Source organism: Balaenoptera musculus, chromosome 16, assembly GCF_009873245.2.
Source record: "Balaenoptera musculus isolate JJ_BM4_2016_0621 chromosome 16, mBalMus1.pri.v3, whole genome shotgun sequence".
Taxonomy (NCBI): Eukaryota; Metazoa; Chordata; class Mammalia; order Artiodactyla; family Balaenopteridae; genus Balaenoptera; species Balaenoptera musculus.
Window position 1 is genome coordinate 58,110,072 of NC_045800.1, and position 21,909 is coordinate 58,131,980.

The following is a 21,909-nucleotide window of genomic DNA, read 5'->3' on the forward strand; positions in this document are numbered from 1 at the left end:
ACAGGCTCCATAAATTCCATTACAGTCCATTTTGTCTTTGTTAAACATATGAGTTGAAAATTACAATCCCTTTATTCACAATGATCATTTTAGACACACAGCTCAAAAAGATCAGCATTAACTTTAAAAACTATATTAGCATACTTGTATCTATTAAGAACCATTGCTTTGTAGGCTCTAGCGATGATTTTTATTAAGTATACTGCGGGAGGGGGAGGAATCAAGGATAATTATAAATTCATAAATACATCATTCATTGCCATAAAGTGATTTGCATGGGATGGATGCAGAATTATCTATTTCCTCAAGAAAATCTCAGAGATGTTCTGATTAAGCCCATAATCTAGTCTATGTGAAATTCTAGCCAAACTGATGGGGCACATTTTCTTTTCTGAAACTACCTTTGATAAGAAATGCATTACAAACTCATCAGTTTGGCTTCCTGTTAACAAAAAGACAGCAGCCGTCTGGATCATTCTGGATTCACAGTGAAACTGCCACACCATGTATCCTCCAAGTAAAGCTGTGCAGGTTTGACAAGGGGCAGATGAATCCAGGAGTTACTGTACAGGGCTTTAAATCTATGCGGCAGCTGACGGTTGAAATAATCATCTATATATCGCTCTGAGCTAACTGGGGAAAGGTTGACACTGTATATTTTCAACAGATCTAGTCTAATGTTTAATCTTTTGTCTTGGATGGGCTCTTGCTCGGTGGGCTTGGAGCACACACTGACAGCTCCAAGGAATTGCTCATGGTGGATGTGGTTTGCCTTCATTATCGACGTGCACAGTGGATGAATCTAACTTAGCTTGCATTGGAAAACGGGAAACTCACCTGACTGGTCTCCCCCAGTACACGGGGTTCTGCAGGACAAATAGCAGGTTGGGTGGGAAGGACGTTCAAGTCTCTGAACTACCTCCATCCCTCCCGAATTCCCCACAGCTGTGCACTTAAAGTGAGTTCCGTGTGTGTTGCTTTTATTGTCTGGCTGTCTCAGCGGATGGGGGAGAGCATTGTCCTTTTTGAAAACTGGAAAGCTAGGGCAATGTGAGAAGGTACATGAGATAGCCAAGGTTTGCTGATACATACCTCAGCAAGCCTTGGCTATCAGGGACCAGCTAGTAAATATGTTACACTTTGTGGGCTTCACGGTCGCAATCGCAATTATTCGACTCCGCGTTGTAGAGTGGAAGCAGCTGTAGATGCCAGGTAAACAAACGGCTGTGGCCGTGTTATGAGAAACTTTCTTTAGAGCCACTGCAATTTGAATTTCATATCATTTCAATGTGTTACGAAATATTATTCATCTTAGATTTTTTCGCCCTAACCATTTAAAAATGTACAAACTATTTTTAGCTCATAAGCTTTACAGAGATATGTTTCCAGAGTATAGTTTGCTGATCCCGGAACTTGAGAAACATAAAAAGAAAGAAGGCAGCTGTTGGTGCCAGGAACTTGGCAGATTTCATCCCTATTCTGCAACTCAGCCCCACAAACATGTACTGCGTGTGTCAGGGCTACGAGAAGGAGGAGTCAGGTACGCTTTTTGGCCTCAAAGTCTTTGCCATCTTGTTGGTGTTGGGAGTAGGGCAGAAGGAGAGAAGGAAAGGAAAGTTGAGGAGAGGCTGTTTGGGTTGAACTCTTGTACAGTTTTTTTCCGTTTGATTCAAAGTAGAAGTTTTCTTCTACTGCCTTCCCAATCTCCAAACTCCATAGCGATAAGTCAAAGAAATTCTTGCATTTCTCATTTCCATTGTGTATTCGCTTTTAGATTTCCCTTGTTCTTTTCTGTGTCTCATCTCTGAGAAGCTAATACCGAGTGATCTTTGCTTGAGACTCTTCTTTGCCCTTGAGGTGATGGAGACAGTCTGTTCTAAGAAAAGAAGAAAGAAAAGAACCAAAGGCAACCAGATCTTCAAAAGGACTTTTCTACCAAATACTGAGCAGGGCAAGAGCATTGGGCAGGTTATAATGACAGCTCAAGTTTTTAGTAAAGATATGTTAGCTAAGATTCCAGATACAGGGGATTATGATGAATGTTGGACTCTATCCGGGATACATATAGAACATGAGGCTATGGTCTGGGATGGGGTGTGTGAGTACAGCAGGTACATCTAATCCACCAAATTTTATTCTCAAAGCTCTGTTAGGCCACAGTATTTCTGTAGAGAACATTGCAATCCAGGTCATGTGGATTCTGTTCATATATTTGTAGCGTATTTCTTCTCTCTCCCATGCAGGAGCTGAATTCTCTCATTACTCTGTGTTGATGGACTCAAACTTACACAATTCAGGTTTCCTAGGCAGTGAACAGAGCCAGAAATATACCCTGTGATTAACTTCTACATAACCTATTGTTCCTTAAAGTCTCCCTCCCCATTCTCCTGTTAGCTCCACAAAAGCCAGAAAGGAAAAACCTCCAACAAGCCTCCCCTTCCCTGCCCCCTCAGCCTACCGTGGGGTGCTTCTCCCTGTGCCTGGGCTCTGGCAGCTTGGAGATTCTTTCCATCCTCATTTTACATAATAACAGGTCGTTGTTGTTTCCTGCCTACATCCTTTAGGTTTTCCAAATAAATGCATTTGCTGTTTCTCAGCTAGAAGTTGTGAAATTACCCTGCCTGATAATGTATATGGTAAAGTGATGGTTCAGTTATAGTTTTATATATATATTGTGTTGGTGATATTATTATTATTGTTGGCATTGCTTTTGATAGGGAGCAACCTTCATTTTTTAATTATCTGTGTATTAATATTCACCATGATCTTTCAAAACAAGTAAGCTTTTTTTCTTTTTTGGATTGATTTTATCAATAATACCTCAAAGTCACATGGTGATACATGTTGTCCCAAGGTTGTCAGACCTGAAACTCTAATTCAGAGGATATACCCACTTTAACTTCCCCGTGTTCTGATCTCGAGCTGCCCACTGACCCTGTAGGCGTAGAACTTGGCTGCGATGCCTGTCTTACCCTTATCTTAGCTGCACAACCTCACAGATGGGCCCATGGCATTCCGCACTGGGAGATTCATGCTAAAACAATAGTCAGGTGCTCCTTTACAGCAGTTATAGGACCGAACTCACAGTATGGGTTATTTGTCTGGCATTTGTTGTTCTTGTTCTTGTTGTTTTGTTGTTTTGCCTTCATTGCTTATGGAAATATTCATACCCTCTCACCAGTCTGGTTTGAGTGACAGACAGCCAGGATTCTGGTAGTCTATCACTGTAAGACAGGAAACATCCCTTTGTAAAAAGGGTGCCGTTCTGTGCTGCAACCCAGGGATTGCTCTTTCCTGGCCACATTGTAAGACCTTGGAGTTAACTAGCCCAGATTTCCTGGTGAAAGTCTTAAGCAGTTGTACTAGAGAGAGGTTGGCTCAGCTTGGAAGTTTTGTCCATTGTGAATTACTTTATTGCAAAATGACTGTACTCCTATGACTTACATGATTTTTCTTGGGGGGATGAGAAGTTTGATAAACCCACAGGAAACAGGAAGCACACTGTTCAATCTCTAGTCCAACGATTTCATAAATTGCCGTTTTCAGTAAAACAACATTCACATCCTGCAAGGCTGAAAACACACACCTGATTTTCACTGATGTCACTATGATACAAGGAGATGCTACACATCTCCCTTTCCTAGGAGTGGCAAACCCCTGGCATTTAATGTAAGTTAGGCGGCGATATCACAGCCAAGGGGGCTGACCAAGCCAGCGGTTTGAGATGAAAGCGAGAGTTTCACATTGAGGGTTGATGAGTTGGACTATAATGATTATTCAGTAGGATGCATTTTTAGCAGGTTTCAGGAGAATGATGGGTCTGGTCTTCCTGCAAAACTGAGTTTTCTGTGCCTGTGTATGTCATAGGGGAGAAGGGAACTCTGTATGTCTGAGGAAATGATAACACACACAAGATTGTCTGTGACGTATTATCCCATCTAATGTCGATGACATAACACAGCAAAAAGAATTTCAAGAAGTCATCAGGGGAAAAGAAAAGAAAGACCCTGCAATTCAGCTGTGAGGGAGGAAACTTCCATTTTAATTTAAGACTATGGTTCTAGTCAATGTTAAAACTGGTTTGGAACTTTTCTAATGAAAAATTTCACCAAGGATTAATTTCGGTTTCCTTTTCTTGTTATTGTTTGGCAGTCAAGGTTGGAGCTAGATCACGCTATCCCAAAGACCCATTTGAGTTCAAGAACACAACTCACAATTCTCGGCTTGTGACCGAGCCAGATGAAGGAGTTTTGGAATCCATCCCAATTTTTAATAACTGCACCCCTCCATGTTCTACTTTAACATGCTGAGCTCAGTGGGAGAAGAAAGATGTACTACTGTGGATTTCAGCATGCATTTAGCTTGCTGGGCAGCAAAATACCAAAGAGAAAACCCATAAAAAACAATAAATAATCATTAAAACTACCCTAGCCCCAAACTAGCAGCTTGCACGAGACTTCAGTCGGAAGCCCCGTTAGCTAGATGCATTTGCGTTCAAGCCACTTTGCATGCCTCTTACTCTGAGTGATTCCAGTGTGAATATGACGTTACTAATGATCTGCTAAGTGTGTACAGATGTGGGTTTCTCCAGATGTGGTGATTAATAACGTAATGGAGATAGCCAGTTGACTCATGTTTGTGGGTCGTTTGCCTTTTATTACGTTTCCGAGTTAATTTGCTTTGAACTATTTTTTAACTGCAGCCAACAAACTCATCTTTAAGTCTCAGAGGGCATCACCCCCCTAAACCCTGTTGAGGAAACAGGGAAAAAGGAATGTGCCCCCAGGCTGGAGCTGAGCATCGGGTCCATCATGGGTTAACACTGGACTACTTAGGAAAGTTGGAATTGTTGCCCCATTTTACTTGAAGTACCCACAAAGAGGCATTGGTGAACCTTGACACAGTGTTTGCAAGCTAACTAGGCCAATAAAGAGAGGGATTTCTCTTTTTAAAAAAATCCAGTAAAGTATATGATCATCTTGAAGTGAGCCCAGAGTTCTGGCCAGTGTTTCTAGAAGATGTTGCCTTGCTTTTGCTTAAAAACAGAATGCTGATGAAAAGTTGAGTAAAATGTTGTTACAGATGTTCAGCTCTGCATTAAGGCTGTTGGAATTACCACCACATCTTAAATCAATTCCCAGAACATTGTCTGGAGGTTATGTCATTGAAATAATGAATCCTCTTTAGTCAAGTATAAGCAAACATGTTAAAACATCATTGTAACTTTAAATTAAATTCCAGCGCAAACCAAGGGATCTGAAAGCTCATTAGACTTGCCTGACATTTTTCTAGCACTGAGTCTTCCCAAACTGTAAAACTGTTAGATTCGGTGCCTATTAGACAAGCGAGCACTGGGAAGTTACAACAGCACATTAAGTGTTATACTTAGGGATGTGCAAAAACAAGCCCTTGAATTTTATTAGTATTCTGAGATTGGATGGAGTTCAGCTCCTATAAAAATTCCACATTGGATTCCTGAACTTGTTTGTGTTTTAAAGAAGCTGGTAAGTCAGGTTCCTTTGAAAGATCTAATCTTCCCATGGCTACCACAGCAGGACGACTCTAGTGGAAATGCTGGAGACAGGGGTGTAGTGTAATTAGCCAGAAACCAGGCTAACTACAAACCTGGAAACGTGCGTTGGCGTGAGGTAGCGGCCCATTCCTTCAATACTTGTCTTTCATGAAAGTAAATTTAAGTCTCCCTTTTAATTCCATTTTTATTCCTCTCATGTAGTCACAGAAGCCATGAAATGAAAATTATATTTTATAGCTTAACTAAAAGTTTTCCTTGATCTGCTTTCTTTAAATATGCAGAAATTGATAGAATCCATATAAAAGGATAATAATTAAATATGGTTTATATCCTACTTAGGAGACAGAAGTTATCACTGCTCCCCTTGTGGGATCTAAGCCGTATGTAATGGTCTCCATTACACAACGTTCGTATATTTAAGCTGGAGACATTTCCCCCCATCTCTTCAGGGAAAAGATCTGCATTTCCAGGCCATGAGTGCAGGAGGAAACCTTTGAACATGCGTTTCATTTAAGAGAACAAATCCCAGTTTAAATGCAGTATGATTATGATGGATGATCTTTCTGAGTTGCGATGAAGATAAATCGTTTCCTTGCATAGAAGGAGACCTGACTTTAAGCACCAGAACAAGGTGTTTCCCTGGAGCTGGCGAACAGGTATTAACTTGCCAGTCTTCCATCTGAAGATCACTGCAGGTAAACAGACAGTGACAAGGTGCAAGGTTAATGGGCACTTAACCGGAGAGGGTTATGTATCGTTGGCCCAGTGCAAATGGGAAAAGAAAAGTTAAGAAAAAGAATCTAGCAGAAATGCCAGTGAGTGTGACTTCTTAATGACTATAGACTCATTGTATAATTAGACAAAACCATGGCAACATCTGGTGGCCTTGAATAAAGCTAGCCACATAGACTAGGTTAGCTAAAAGACCTTTTTGGATATCACACAAGAAGGCTTGTGTGATAGAGAAGAAAAGAATTTCCACCTCCTACTAGATCAATTCATATGCACACATGTTGTTTAGTACATCATGCTACTCAACTAATCTAGGTCATCCTGAACACAGTGCAACCATTGCAAGTGGTCCATATTAAAAGATGACCTTGTATTATGGGGGTAGTCAATGCAAGACTTCTACCCCATCCTAAGGTGGGGAAAGTGCAAAAGTACACTTACACACACACACACACATTCTCTCTCTCTGTCTCTCACTCTCACTCTCAATCTCAATCTCACTGCCTTTCTACCCCATTATTGCCTGAGATGCCTGGCCCCCTATCCTATGAAAGGAAGATGAATGCAGGTCAAGCTCAGAGTGCCTGTTTGCTTGCTGAGAGATGCATATCACCTCTAAGTGATTTTTTTCAATACCATTTATGTGGCTTGTATTTATTTCCTTTAATCTTTTAAGTGCTATTTAGTCTCTATGTGATTTGCTGTGGATACTCTTTCTGATAAGATGCGATATCCACCCCCCCCCCCGGCCACATAGTTCCTGCCTGGAGCCCTAAGTGACTGATACGGTTACAGCCTGAGCCTGGCCCTCTCGGGGGACAGGACGGGGGGAGCAAGTGGTAGCGTGTAAGGGCTGTGGGCATTTGCAGGTGCTTTTTTGCCTTCCTTTCTTCTGGTCATGCCCTCATCTCCACCCACATTCTTGTTCCCTCTCCCTGTGTCAGCCAGAAGTTAGACAACCCCAAACTGACCGTAGAATAAAGGAGTGTACCAAGAGTGATACCTTGAAACAGATTTGGAGGGTCGTTGGATAATTATTATCTCTTTGGAACCATGTATCATAACACACTAAATGTTATTTAGGGTTTTCAGGGAAGTACCATATCATGCATGTTCGGATATGGGTCTTCCTGGATAATATCAAGTAGCTGAGATGGCATTTCCTCCCCCCACCTCAGCCTTGTACACCTTTAACATATATCAAGCTTCTTTTGATGTTCTCGCTGCTAATATTTCTCTTCTTAGCTTTAAGGTAACTGCGTGTGATTTCGAGTTTCAGGGGTGCTTCCTCCCCGTCTGTGTTGCAGTCAACAATAAGAATCCGAGGATCCTATTTTTCCTTCTTGACATTACAGCTTTAGCCTGTATTGTGGGGCGTGGGGAGAGGAAGACTAGGATTTTGCTGCTGGTGCCCTTGGGTGACAGGCTGGGTATGCATCTGCTAATTATCAAGCAGCTCTCTTAAAAAGAAACGTGATACAGGCTAATACATCTCCAAAGCTTATTAGTGGGTGTCTTTGGGCAAAAGCAATAGAGTGTGCCGTGTTGTTTGTGAGCAGAACTTTGGATCGCTTAGTGATCTCTGTGGTTTAGACATTTGGACAACAGCCTGTGGTTTCCAGTCCCCTCTGCTGCCCTCCTCCCCTGCCCCTCCTCAGCGATGACAGCATTCAGTGTCCACCTCCTCCTTCGTTTGGGCGCTCTTCTCCGGCCTGGTTCTGCAACCTTGCAGCCCCTTCCTCCCATCTTGATGAATTAAGAAAGGATCCCATGCACGCAGACCCTCCGTCTTGGGAGGTGGAGGGACGAGAGCTGAGTTGGGCTGGGATTCTTGAACCAGAACATACCGATGTTCCCAGTCCCGACTGACTGAAACATTGGCTGTTAAGGCCTCCAATCCCTGCCTCCTTGCAAGGCTCTTTCCTCTGGCATGTAGGAATTAGGACCTGGTTACACTGGTCCATTTGCAGAAGCAGCCAGCTGGCAGCTCTTATGCTGCTGCTTCAAATACAACTTTATTTCTGATTTTGGTTACAAGAAAACCTATTTGGTTACCCAGCAAAACAAAGTAACCAAAAAGAAATTCTAAGCAGAATGATGGAGTGTTCCTATATATATATATACATATATATATATGTATATATATATATAATATATATATGTATATATATACACACACACACACATATATATACACACATACGTGTGTGTGTGTGTGTGTGTATATATACACACATACATGTATTGGTGTACAGATAAATTATAATTTCTTTTCTCTCTAATGGCAGGGTGTCTTCACACTGTTTTAGTCTGTTTAAATTGCATGTTCAAACGCTGGAGTGTCAAGAGGTGATGCTCTCACCTTTTCTAAGCCGGCCTCTTTGACTAACGCATTGGTCTTTGTCATTGGGTCCTAAGAGATGGCCATGAGTTCCTAGTGAGTGACTGAGCCGTGCGTGTGTGTCCTTTGATATCTTGCCTGTATTGCACAGTCTGCCCTCAAGCTGTTCATAATCTCATGAGCTGCCTGTATTTCCAGTTGAAGATGAGCAGCCGTCAGCACTGTCACCCAAAAAAAAGCAGCGCAACGGAGGCATGCGGAACTCACCCAGCTCCTCGCCCAAGCTGATGAGGTAAGGAGAGGGGCCCGGGCCCCGCGGTGGGGCCCCCTCTCGCTGCATCTCCTGTCCCTGCCCCCTCCCCACCCTGCCAGGCCCAGAGGCTCCCCTCCCCAGCAGGCTCGTGGCGGAGGAGGGGACGAGATCGTTAGGTGGCTTCTTAAAGGCTGAAGTATTTATTCTGTCAGCTTGTCAGCAGTTAATGATAGAGCTGAAAAAATTCTGTCATGAAAAACAGTTTGAAAAGCTGTTTGAAAAATACATAGGCTTTAAAGTCTGAGCTGTCACCAAGTCCTGTCTGTGTGTAGTTCCTAAACAGCAGTGGCACTAATGACAGCGGCAGCCAATCAGAGGAACCCATGTGGTTAGTTTGCCTCCAGCAAGTCTCTTTCTGCTGGAGTCTCTCCGAGGACTGTTTTCTGTACTTAAGGCCATATGTGAGATGTATCATCACAATCAAAAATGAACCTGAAGATTACCTTCTCTTTATCCTGTCGATTGAAATCAAATTTCTGTTAATTGATTTTGACTGATAAAAAAGTCTAATAATCTGTGGACTTGCCAAAGCAAAGTTCAAAAGTAATCCAGTTCTGCTCAGGCTAAAAGCAATATTAATTATGAAATAGAGCTTGTGTGCACTCTTTTTCTCTCTCTTTCTCTTTCTCTCCTCCCTCCCTCTCTCCCTCCCTCCCTCCCTTCCTCCCTTCTTCCCTTCCTCCCTTCCTCCCTCCCTCCCTTCCTTCCTTCTTTCCTTCCCTCCTTCCTTCTCTTCTTTCTATCTTGACTGCAGCTTCCTCTAGGAAATGGCAAGTGAAGTCAATTTTCAATAGAATTCTGTTGGATCCTCTTCTTGGAATCTTCATCTTTCATCTTCCTTTTTCTGTCTTCGATTCATCTGCCAATCCCAATGCTTCTTTCCCCCATCATCCTAACTCTCCAGCACCTCAGTGAAACAGGAGTGATTTCAGATTTGCACTGCTTTCCCTAAATGGTTCCTGCCATGGAAACACCTGCCATCTTGACGATAGTTTCTTCTTTTCATTACCATTGGCTGCTCTCTTCCCTTTGATTATTGATTAAAAAAAATCACAGCGATTTCCTCCTCTTCCGCCTCCCCTTCTCCAAGCATTTGCATCTTCCTGGCTCCCCATGACTACCTTTCTAGGATGGAGAGAGGACAGTCCGTCTTCATATGGTTGAGGACGCAGGTCCCAGGAGAAGACTCACCCAGCCCCATGTCCTTTTCCGTCACCATCCTCTCTTCCTGTTCAATGTTTCCTTAACAGTTCTCTGCCTTCCCTTCACTCAGTCTTGCTTGGGTGTTGCTGATTTACATGCTTGTTTACGGTTTATGAGGAGGAATAAAATGTGCCAACTGCCAAGCCTCTCCCTTTTACGATGCGAGGTGTCGTGCTCACATCCGCTCTCCATTTACTCACCTTTAGGTAATCGCCTCATCTCATGCTAATAGTTTTATCCATCGAAAGTAGAGAAAAGCCCAGGCGCTTTCTTTTGCCTAAATTTAGAGAAGCAAATAAATAAATAAAGAGAAGTCTGAAAAATCTGAAACCTTTGGAGCCAAATTCCCTGTCCCTGTTTGCTATGTAAAGTATGGCTCATTTCTCTGATCTTGAGTAATAATAATTCTGAGGAGTTATACTGTTTTCATATGCTTCAAAGCTGTGTCAAAGTTTTGCTGCTTAAGGGTACTTCTTTCTTCTGTTGGCTCTTGGGTACCAAGATGACAGGTCTTCTGTACGAGGTGGAAGCTTCTTTAAGTCGTAGCCTTCAGCAAAACATCAAATTACCAAATCCAGGGTAACATACTTCTACACAAATGCCTTTCCTGTATATATATTATACCCTATATATTAAATACTTTAGTGTTACACGCTACATTTTATGTGCAATAGAAAGTGATGGTTTGAGGTAGCCTTGGGGGGACTTTTTTTCCACAAGCAGAAAAAGCTAGTATGTACTGTAACAAGTATGGTTTTTACAGGACTTTCTGCCCGAAGGCCTTTGTAAATAAGTAATGATCAACAGATTGGCTGTGGGCTTTTGAAAAGCATGCCTGTGTCAGTTTGCATGATGGGGGAGAATTTTCAAAGTGGGTCTTGCTTTCATTGCCTGTCGGAGAGGGTCTGCGGAAGGCAGTCATCCCAGGCTGGAGCTGTCTGCTCCGCGGTACATCAGAATTGCTAAACATGGGTCAGGCGGTGAGCTGAAACTTGCCAAGCTACAGAACTCGGGTTTCTGGTGTTGGTGCCTTTGGGCTGCTGCAATGGCCGTGGCTACTGTCACCAGGGCACTTTACCCCACCAGCCCACGACAACCTCGACTGCTGCTCAGCTGGAACAAGCTGTCCCATGACAAGTCAGAAAGTCTCAGACACTCCTCCTTCACCTTGACTTTCTGTGTTCCAGGTACTCTACAGACTCTGTCTGGTGTGGGAGCCAAGACAGGGTGTTGAGCCCTCTCTCTGTTACCCTTCATTTCCTGGGTAGAACAAAGAGCCCATGGGCGATTTGGTTTGGTTTGAATCCCTGGCCCTGGCCGTGAAGTTGCCGGGGCTTATTTTTTCTAGCTCCCTCTTGCTAATTGACAGAAAACAGAGGGGTTCCTGTACCACCTTGAGGTTTCTCTGGGTCCTCCCCTGCAACATCTTCAAACACTCCCTTTCTACTGTACAAAAGATAGGACTCCCAGGTCCTGTTCCCTGTGACCTGAAACATCCATAAAGGAGGCTAATGACTCATTTGAAGTGGGTGTTTCGACATGAGTTTGTGGCTTGCTGCTTGAGCAGAATCAATCATTCTGAATGCGAGCAGGTTTTAGTGGCCTACGGGCAGTGATAGGAACAGTTCCAAGAGAAACCGAGAGCCCAGAATGGGCTGGGCTGGGCTTTAATTTACCACTGTGGCCTCTGCACATAAAACAGGCTCCTGCGTGAGGGGTCCTTGCAAGCCATCTGCCAGCAGGAAATGCTACAGGGACTCTGCACTAATGGTCTTTGTCTCCCCTTTGTTCTGGTAGCAGGTCTACCCTGGTTTTTAAGTGTCGCTTAACTCTCTGCGCAATCATTAGATGAACTGCCTCGCTTTGTGTGTCTGGATCCCGAGGCCGTATGTTTTGTAGTTACCCTGACACAGAAAACAACCCTCACAGCCAGACTGAGCCAAATGGTGAGTGTCTGTGCTCCAAGCCAGGGGTCTGTGTGTCATGATAGAGACCTTTGGCTTCAAATCCCACAAAGGAGCAGGCTGAGGAGGTAACCGGGGCCCTGTTATTCATCTCCCTGTTGGTCTCTTAACAGGGAATTATTTAAGGAGCCTCTCCTAGTTTTCCTCTAAAATCGCCACACACCTATTGCCCCGTTCTCCCTACCCAGTGGGTTTGTGCCCTGTCAGGAAAGCTGTGTCTTCCTTCAGTTGTGAGGCTCTAGAGGGCAGGAACTTTGTCTCTGAATAACTAAGTCAAGGGTTCTTAATTTGGCGGCCCCCCAGACCCCATTGACTCTCTAGTGAAATCTGTCTAGAAAAACTCTCTAGGAAAAAGAAGGTTCATTGGACACCATTTTGACTCCAGTTGAAGGAGATCCTTGGATTCCTGAATCCCGGCCCCAGTTACTATTACATTTGGTTCTTCCCACAACCACCTTCGAGTAGTTACCTTCACAGATGCTTTTTTTGCTGCTGAGAATATGTCTTCAGTGGGTAGATGGTATGGGGGAGATGCCCAGGCTCCCACACTGTGTCCTCACATGCAACCCGAAAGGTGATGCGTTTTAGCTGCCTGCTTCTATTTCTTTCCTCGGATTAATTCTCATCTGGGAAATGTTTAGAGAGAGCCTACCGTACTCAAGATGTTGTGGAAGGTCTTGGAGGGGTGTAAAGTAAGATGGATTACACTCTTCAAATCACATGGGTTACATGTCTTCAAAATGCTCACGGTTTGATGGGGGAGACAGACAAGTATATACAGCAAAACGGAATGAGGACAGAGTAGAGACCTACCAGCATGGGCTGTGGGAGCAGAGGGTGCCCTCATCACCTCTGGTCTGGGAGGCTGAGCCTGGCTGTGAAGGATGAGGACAATTCTCACCTAATAGCACTAGCCACCCTTGTCCACTGTTTCCTAGGTGCCAGGCGTCGTTCCAAGAGTGTTAGGCCTCTTAATTCATGGAATCCTAACTACAGCTCCAGGAAGAGGGATTGCTCTCTCGTCCATTTAACAGATGAGGAAGTTGAGTCACAGAGATATAAAGAGTAGTAAATCTCGTAAGTCTTACCTAATTGGGAAGATTTGAACCCAGATGGTTTGGTTTCCAAACCCGTATTATTTACTGCTTCATTCTTCTGCCCGATGGGGGGAATAGGAAAGTGCTCAGGCCATTGCAAGTGACTTGATGTGGCTGGAGAAAGGCATTCTTAGAGTTGCGTAACTGGAGTTGAAAATATGAGCATATTCTGGCACCCAGTCGTGAGGGCCTTTCCTGTCATAGGCCAAAACCATGCTGGTTTTTGAGGAGGCAGTGCCCTAACTTGTGTTTTGGGAGGATCACTGATGAAAGTATAAGGACGGGTTTAGAACCCTCCATCAGGGCCTTCTGGAGACCCGTGGTGCCTTTGGGTACCAAACCGTTCGGGGTCTGCTTTAGAATAGTGGACCAGACGTGGGCTAAACAGTCTTCCCAAGAAGGACACACAGCATTCCTGACATAATGACAGTAGCGCCGCTTCCCTCAGGTGCTAGAGGGGACTTGGTGTAAGGTACCATGGGCTATGAGGATTTACCCAGGATGTGTCGGGTGGACGCTTTACACAAAGAGATAGCCCCCAGCCAGGCTAGCAAGGATAACTGACAGCACTAAAAACAGATATTGAATGCTGTGAAAGGAACTTCATGTCATAAGACCCAGGAAACATTAGATATTTGTTTTCTGAATCAGAGTGGAAATATGATTGGAGTAAAACAGATTATCCTCTTGGGCCCTAACTGACCATTAAATGAAATAGCTCATCTGCTTGTTAAGTCCCAGCCTCTCCCTTTTGACGCATACCTCTCACAGGGTCTTTTTGTTAGGACTGCCAGCTTGAAAGGTTGTAGTGATAGAAAATGGCAAAGTGGCCTGAGCCCACTCAGAGTTGGGGACAGAATGCCACTCTCCCAATCTCTTTCGCTGGGCAGAATGAAGAAGGAAGGCCAGGACAGCTTAGCTAAGTAAATTCACCTCTTAATGCACAAACACATAGCAAATGACGGGCCCTCACGGGACTGCAGAAGAAAGAAATGGTGGGTCTCATCATCCCAAGGCTTGGTGGATTTGACACAGGCCCCTGGACACATTGCCTACACAGCAGAGGGTCATTATCCTGTCCCCTCATTTCAGAAGCATGTTGTCCACTCTCCTCCAGGACTGAAGAACATGTCAGCTCTCCCGGCTCGTCTCCCAGATGTAAAGGCAGTAATTTCCTTCTTGCTCTGAGGACGGTGGCTATCTAGCAAGAGGTGACATACTAGGGAGCAGCAGTTCTTGATTGTTTACTTGTTGGGCAGAAAAAAAAAAAAAAAAATGCAAGTAGAGAGATACAGAAAGTTTGGCCAGAGCGGCCTGAAGGTTTTCTCAAGGTGGCTCCAAGGTTGGCCATCTGGGGGAAGTGGGGGTGGGGAGTAGGGGGCAGCTGCGTCTCAGGAGAGACGAGCATTACGTAGGACAGTGGAGGCAGCTTTGAGGGATGCATTAGGGCAGAATCCCGAAGTCAGAATCCTTGCGACAGAGCAGGAAATAGAATTCACCCAGAAATAAAATGCACCCAAGAAAGAAGCAGATCCGTTGAGTCAGAGCCGTTTACGGCGCTGAAAACCTAAGTATGGGCCCTTTTGAGGAGACCACCTGAGACCCCCTCCAGTCTCCTGTGGCTGGAGCAGCCAGAGACCCACGCACGTGACCTGCTGCCCCTGAACGTTGCACTGAAGGACTTAGTTACTACCTGCGACGTTGTCTTCTGTGCAGTGGAAGAAGCGATGGGAAGCAAGGAGGATGGAAAACTGAATTATAAGCATTGCACTTGATAAGAAAGAATATTTCATTTGCTTTTCTATGCTTGTTTATTTGCTGATTAGCTCTTGGAGGTAGACGTCAGCAAGAGAGAGTCATGTGCGTGGCTTCCAGGTTAGGAATTTCTATCAAGTGTTCACACAGCCCCTCAAGTTCCAGAGAGTCACAGAGCGAGAGTCAGAGCAGGTGAGCTGGGTGCACTTTTGTCACCGGAGCTGCATTCTCCATTGGAATAGCAGGGCCAGGACTACAGTGGGGTGGGTGAGGTGCCTCCTTCAGTTTTTTTTTTTTTTTTTTTCCTCCTTCAGTTTTGCACCGAGGCCCCTCAATGGCCTCACTCTGATCCCGGCCTCGTTGAATAGAACCATAGCCTTCCGGTCCGTATGTTGCAAATCATTGCTAACTTTGGTAGGATTGCCTCAAACCACAAAGCCTCTCCATTTGGGCAAACCTTCACAGCAATGATCCTCAAATTTTAGCATGCATCAGAATCACCTAGAGCACCTTGTTGAAACAGAGCTTGATGCAGTAGGTCTGGGCCGGGCTGGAGAACTGCATTTCTCTCAAGCTCCCAGGTGATGCCGAGGCAGCTGGTGTGGGGTCATGCCTCGAGAACCACCGCTTACAGGAATCAGGGCAGTGGAAGGAGCTTCACGTGATGGGGACCCTTCTCACAGAAATGTTCAGCCCTGGCACTGGAGCACGAGACAGTTGTTAAGAACAACTGTGTTGACCGCATTGTACATCAGACATGAGTCCTGTCTGCTGAGCAGTTACAGCAGCTGGCTTCAGGCACGTTCCAGGCAGCCTGACTGGTTAGAGACATACTACAGAGTCTCCCTTCCGATCGCGATGCCCTATTTCAAGTACTGTCCCTGTAAAGCGGAAAAGCAGCGCAAGAGCCTTGATTGTTCCGCCAACAAATTGTTACAAGGTATCAAAGGCGAAGGGGCTCTCACTGGACACTTTTTCTGGTCTGCATAGAGGGTCTGGGGAGTTCCTGTTGAATGATTAGAGATGTTTGGAGATCAGAGATCATTCATCAGCTTCTCTTGGTAGTTGGTTGTTTACTGGGTCCTCTGCTGGGTTCTGGAAATGTGTGCAAGAGTAAAATAGGAGTTCCCTGCCCTGAAGAAGATCACCGACTAATGGATAAGATAGTTGTGCAAATTATTATCTCTGAAAGAGCATCTTACTTCTGTTAAGAGCTCCCAGGAGGGGAAAGCCACGTTTGTCTCTGAGGTTATGGAGGAGGACAGCACAGGAGGAATATTTGAAGCAAACCGGGAGGCTTCAGAAGTGTTCTGGTACCCTTACTATGGTGCCTGACATAACAGATACTCAGTAAAATCAGTCTTTGCCACTGGGGCGAAAGGCCTGCAGAGGCATGAGAAATTGCCCAATTTTATCAAGCCTCCCATTTCCCAGGGAGACTTCTGCAGAGTTGGCCTCAATCTAGATGGGACGCTTGTAATGATAGGAAAGGCCTTATCATGTGATGAGAAATGAGATCCTGAAAATCAAGCAAGGGAAAGGATGCAATTTTAAAACCATTTGGTAACTTTCCCCTTTCATACCTTTTGTTTGTCGGTTTGGTTTGGTTCGGTTACTTGTACTTTAGTGTAAATTTCTGAAGTCCAGCATTGAACCCACTGCCACACAAAAAAATTCGAATTTTCCTCCAAGGGGAACTGTGCTCTTTAAAATATAATGCCAGCTTCCTCCCAGCAGGTTTGCTGGAAAAGAGATTTGCGGTTTTGCTTTAGGCTGTTGTCCTCAAGGCAAGCTTTTTGTGTGTCTGCTGTAGCTGGGCATTTAGTTCACTTCCTGAGATTAATTGATGGCAAGCGGCATTCCTTGCTCTGCAAACCCTCAAAACAATGATCTTTTATTCTTTTTTTGGAGTCAGGCATGCTTAATATCTAGCTGCGGACTTTGGAGGTATGAGCTGAGATTCAAGAAGCATAGCTATGAAAAATTTAACTCACTGGGGCTCCTCGGTTGTTATAAAAACGTGGGTATTCCTAAATGGAGTCTTCAGATATTGGGACAAGACAAAAACTCACCCAGCCTTAGTTGATTATTGAGGCTCTCCTTAGCACGTTGTCCTGACAGGGGCTCATGGGGAAATTTTCTACTGATAATTCACACCAGCTGTGCATTTCATAAATGCCCGCCATGCTGCTTTTCTTTTTTGCAACGTAGGGGGCACTGTGGCTTGGGGCGCTGCAGTGGGGGATGAGCGCGATCCAGCCTGCCTCCTGCAAGTGGGAGGGGGTGAGATGGGGGCCACGCTGCACTGACTTCCAGTTAAGAAGACCTCTCTGGGCAGAGCAGTGTTCTCTTCCCACTAACTGTCTTCTCCACGTTACTTATCCTATCTGTACCAGTGGGTGATAATAACAGAAATTACCTGTAAGTGTCATTGTGATGAGCAAATCACAAAATGTAGGTAAAAGTTTTAGCGCAGCAACATTTGTAAGAGCTCAACCCATGCTGGCTAGTCATGTTAGTAGCAATAGTAGTAGTAGTAGTAGTCTAGTAGTCAAAGTAATAGTCGGAGAACCCCACACCTTTATTATTGAACCACTCTCTGTTTCCTGTCTCCTTTCACCATGGTAACAGCTACAAATATATAAGTGAGTTCTAAGCAAAGTATAAAGAATGATGATAATAACAGTAGTTAACCTTTATTGAGGGCATGCTCTGTGTCAACTTCTGTGCTAAGTGCTATGCCATGTCTTTTACTCAGGCAACCCTCAAACTGAATCCATTAACTAATGATGTTGTTTAACATTCCCATTTTACAGATGAAGAAACTGAGGCAAGGCACAATGTAGCAAGTAGTAGATGAGCCAAAACCTGATGAAAGACATTTTGGCTCTGGAGCCAGTATACTTAATCACTAAAGGAATACGTGGTTTTCTGCCCTCAGTGATATCCACTTCCAAACACTCCCTTGGGAGGTCAACTCTCTTGGTTCCACTGAACAAATTAACTGGGTAGTGTCTGGGTTTCTTGTTTTCTTTGGTTGGACTCTCATAAGTATTGATCCTCAAATGCAAGTATAAGTTAAAGACTGGGGAGAAGTTCCCTTCCAGATAGAGCAGATCCAATTGTGTATGTATGTGACCCAAACTCTTTCATGGAGATACTGTGTCTTTCTGGTATGTTTCCATGTATTCCTAAACTGATGGCAGGATGCTTTTCTCCTTTAAATGAACAGCTGAGCCCTAAGGTGCAAGAAGGACAGCCAGGGTCATCAGTGGAGTGACATCTGGTACATCGTGCCCATTTTTCTTTAAGGTGCACTATTGTATTAATTTGTTCAGGCTGCCATAACAAAGTACTACAGACTGAATGTCTTAAACAACAGAAATTTATTTTCTCACGGTTCTGGAGGTTGGAAGTCCAAGATCAAGCTGTTGGCAGGGTTGGTTCCTTCTGAGGCCTCAAAGGAAGGATCTGTTTCAGGCCTCTCTCCTTGGCTGGTAGATGGCCATCTTCTCCCCGTGACTTCACATCATCTTCCCTCTGTACATGTTTGTGCCCAAATTTCCTCTTATAAAGACGACAGTCATATTGGATTAGGGCCTACCCTAATGACCTCATCTGAACTGAATTACCTCTTTAAAGACCATATCTCAAAATACAGTTACAGTCTGAGATACTAAGAGTTAGGACTACAACATACAAATTTTGTGGGGGGGGGGGGATACAATTCAGACCATAACAACTATACAGCAGATACACTTCACCTCATAGTTTTACCCTAAAATAAGGCTTGTACGTTGGCTAAGTGGTAAGTGACAAATGAGCCTTGAATCAATTATGGTCCATTTTGGGGGAGTTGAGATTACCTTCTGAGTTGAGGAAATATATAAAATAGTTAAGATGTGAAAGGCAATATCTAGTATTGGGCCTCGGTTCCAACTAAATCTTTAAGGAGTTGTCCGAGAGCCTGTGAAAGTGATTCTCTTTGTCATTTTGTAAACTGATAATGTTGGGAGGCTTTGTTCAGGGAGGTTTCTGATGGTCCTCCTTTCCTCCCCCAACCAAAGCACTATTGGTTGTTATGCTCAATGGCAAATGCTTGGGCTTTCTCCTATTAATATAAAGTCCAATTTAGAAGGAGAAGTCCCTGTAGACAAGTAGCCTAAGCCAGCCTGTGGCACTTACATTGCTACAGGAACAGACACGGCAAAGAAATGTATCCTGTCTGGCCCATGTTGCTGAAGTCAATCACGTTCCAAGTTTCCTCCCAGACATCTAGTGAATCTATAGTTAATAAGGAGCAGTTCTAGTAATCAGTCTTCAATGCTTCTTATCTCCCATCTTTGCTCCCAAAACAACTTTTCTGTGCTTACTCCATGCCCTCCAGCCTTTTGATACCCAACAGTGGTTCAGTATTTCCAAAATCCTTACAGCCAGCGCTCGTTCGTTGAGAAAAGAGTGGTTAAAGGTCTTCTAGGCTCACCCAACATTTATTATGAAATTTATAATGAAATCCCCTCTATATTCACAGCTCCTCAAGAATGTCTCACATGATGAGAAATCCACTGCCTTGGGAAACAACTCATGTCATTTTAAAAATACCTTCCATTTGTATAACATTCTTCCTTTCTGGAAACTTGAGTTTGGCTCTGTCTAAATCCCTGGTCTGAGCTCCATTGGTCATATACTCAATCAGTCGAATCCATCTCTTCCACTTGACTCCCATCGCACATCTGAGGGCAGCTCAGGTCTTCTGTACCTCAGGTCAGGCAATACGACATCTCCAGCCATGGTTTTGGATGCCTTTCTTTGGCTCTTTTCTTTTGGGCCTCAATCCTCTGAATGGCTCCTAGTGGATCATTACTGTAATATGCTGAGATTCCTCCTTACCTTTCAGGGCTCAGATCACAAGTTATCTTCTCTGCAAAGCCTTTCTTGGTGTTACTCAAATACCAGGCAATTGACAGCTTTCCTGGTGTTCTCAGACCACCTTGTACATTCACTTGGCTATAACACTTACCACAGTGTATCACAACCCTTGATGGACATTTTCTCTCTCGCTCGCTGTATTGTAACACTCTCTTTGACTAGGGACTGTGCCATCATCACTGCGGTATCCTCCATTCCCGGCACAGAAGAGGGGATTCATGTTTATTGATTGCTTTGCTGATTCAAGAAACCAAAGTTCAAATTTCAGGTACCATGGCTGATCAGAAACAGAAATATCTTTGTTCAGGGAGGTTTTTTGACAGTCTTCAGATCAGCCCCTTTTAGGAACATCCTGGATGACTTATATTTAAATGATCCGGGGCAGGCTGAGAGGCTTGCAAGGAAGTACGGAGTGCAGCGTGGCTTACCACTGAGACTTCCCTGATGCTTCTGGATGTTCCAGTGCAAATCCTGGCTTACAGCCCTAGTGTCAGATGATACCTGGTGTACCCAAATCTCTACCCTAGTTAATGAGGCTTGACATTAAAAAGCTGTCTTTTTTTCTTTTCACTGAGAGACAATTGATCATCAGGCTTGTTTATTTACTTTTTTTTTTTTTTCAGTAGGAAACATTTTTTTTTAATAGATCTTTATTGGAGTATAATTGCTTCACAATACTGTGTTAGCTTCTGTTGTACACCAAAGTGAATCAGCCATAAGCATACACATGTCCCCATATCCCCTCCCTCTTGAGCCTCCCTCCCACCCTCCCTATCCTACCTCTCTAGGTCATCGCAAAGCACTGAGCTGATCTCTCTGTGCTATGCTGCTGCTTCCCGCTAGCTAGCTATTTTACATTCGGTAGTGTATGTATGTCGATGCTACTCTCACTTTGCCCCAGCTTCCCCCTCCCACCCTGTGTCCTCAAGTCCATTCTCTATGTCTACATCTTTATTCCTGCCCTGCAACTAGGTTCATCAGCACCATTTTTTTTTTTTTTTTAGATTCCATATATATGCGTTAGCATACAGTATTTGTTTTTCTCTTTTTGACTTACTTCAGTCTGTATGACAGACTCTAGGTCCATCCACCTCACTACAGATAACTCAATTTCCTTTCTTTTTATGGCTAAGTAGTATTCCATTGTATATATGTACCACATCTTCTTTATCCATTCATCTGTTGATGGACATTTAGGTTGGTTCCATGTCTTGGCTATTGTAAATAGTGCTGCAGTGAACAATGTGGTGCATGTCTCTTTTTGAATTGTGGTTTTTTCATGGTATATGCCCAGTAGTGGGATTGCTGGGTCATATGGTAGTTCTGTTTTTAGTTTCTTAAGGAACCTCCATAATGTTTTCCATGGTGGTTGTATCAATTTACATTCCCACCAACAGTGCAGGAGGGTTCCCTTTTCACCACACCCTTTCCAGCATTTATTGTTTCTAGACTTTTTGATAATGGCCATTCTGACCGGCATGAAGTGATACCTCATTATAGTTTTGATTTGCATTTCTCTAATAATTAGTGTTGTTGAGCATCTTTTCATGTGCCTCTTGGCCGTCTGTATGTCTTCCTTGGTGAAATGTCTATTTACGTCTTCTGCCCATTTTTTAATTGGATTGTTTGTTTTTTTGATATTGAGCTCCATGAGCTGTTTGTATATTTTGGAGATTAATCCTTTTTTGTTTCATTTGCAAATATTTTCTCCCATTCTGAGGGTTGTCTTTTTGTCTTGTTTATGGTTTCCTTTGCTGTGCAAAAGCTTTTAAGTTTCATTAGGTCCCATTTGTTTATTTTTGTTTTTATTTCCATTTCTCTAGGAGGTGGGTCAAAAAGGATCTTGCTGTGATTTATGTCATAGAGTGTTCTGCCTGTGCTTTCCTCTAAGTGTTTTATAGTGTCTGGCATTACATTTAGGTCTTTAATCCATTTGGAGTTAATTTTTGTGTATGGTGATAGGGAGTGTTCTAATTTCATTCTTTTACGTGTAGCTGTCCAGTTTTCCCAGCACCACTTATTGAAGAGGCTGTCTTCTCTCC

The 21,909-nt window shown here is 43.8% G+C and overlaps 1 protein-coding gene across 5 annotated transcripts in view; it reads left to right on the plus strand.

Annotated features, from left to right (window-relative positions):
* The window catches only part of KCNMA1 (potassium calcium-activated channel subfamily M alpha 1), a 745,231-nt gene that overhangs the window by 638,592 nt on the left and 84,730 nt on the right, over positions 1–21,909 (plus strand). For all 5 annotated transcript variants that reach the window (XM_036829453.1, XM_036829449.1, XM_036829450.1 and 2 more), the window contains one exon: positions 8,805–8,898. In XM_036829453.1, the coding sequence (XP_036685348.1) occupies positions 8,805–8,898 (94 nt within the window). The remainder of the gene's footprint in view (positions 1–8,804; positions 8,899–21,909) is intronic.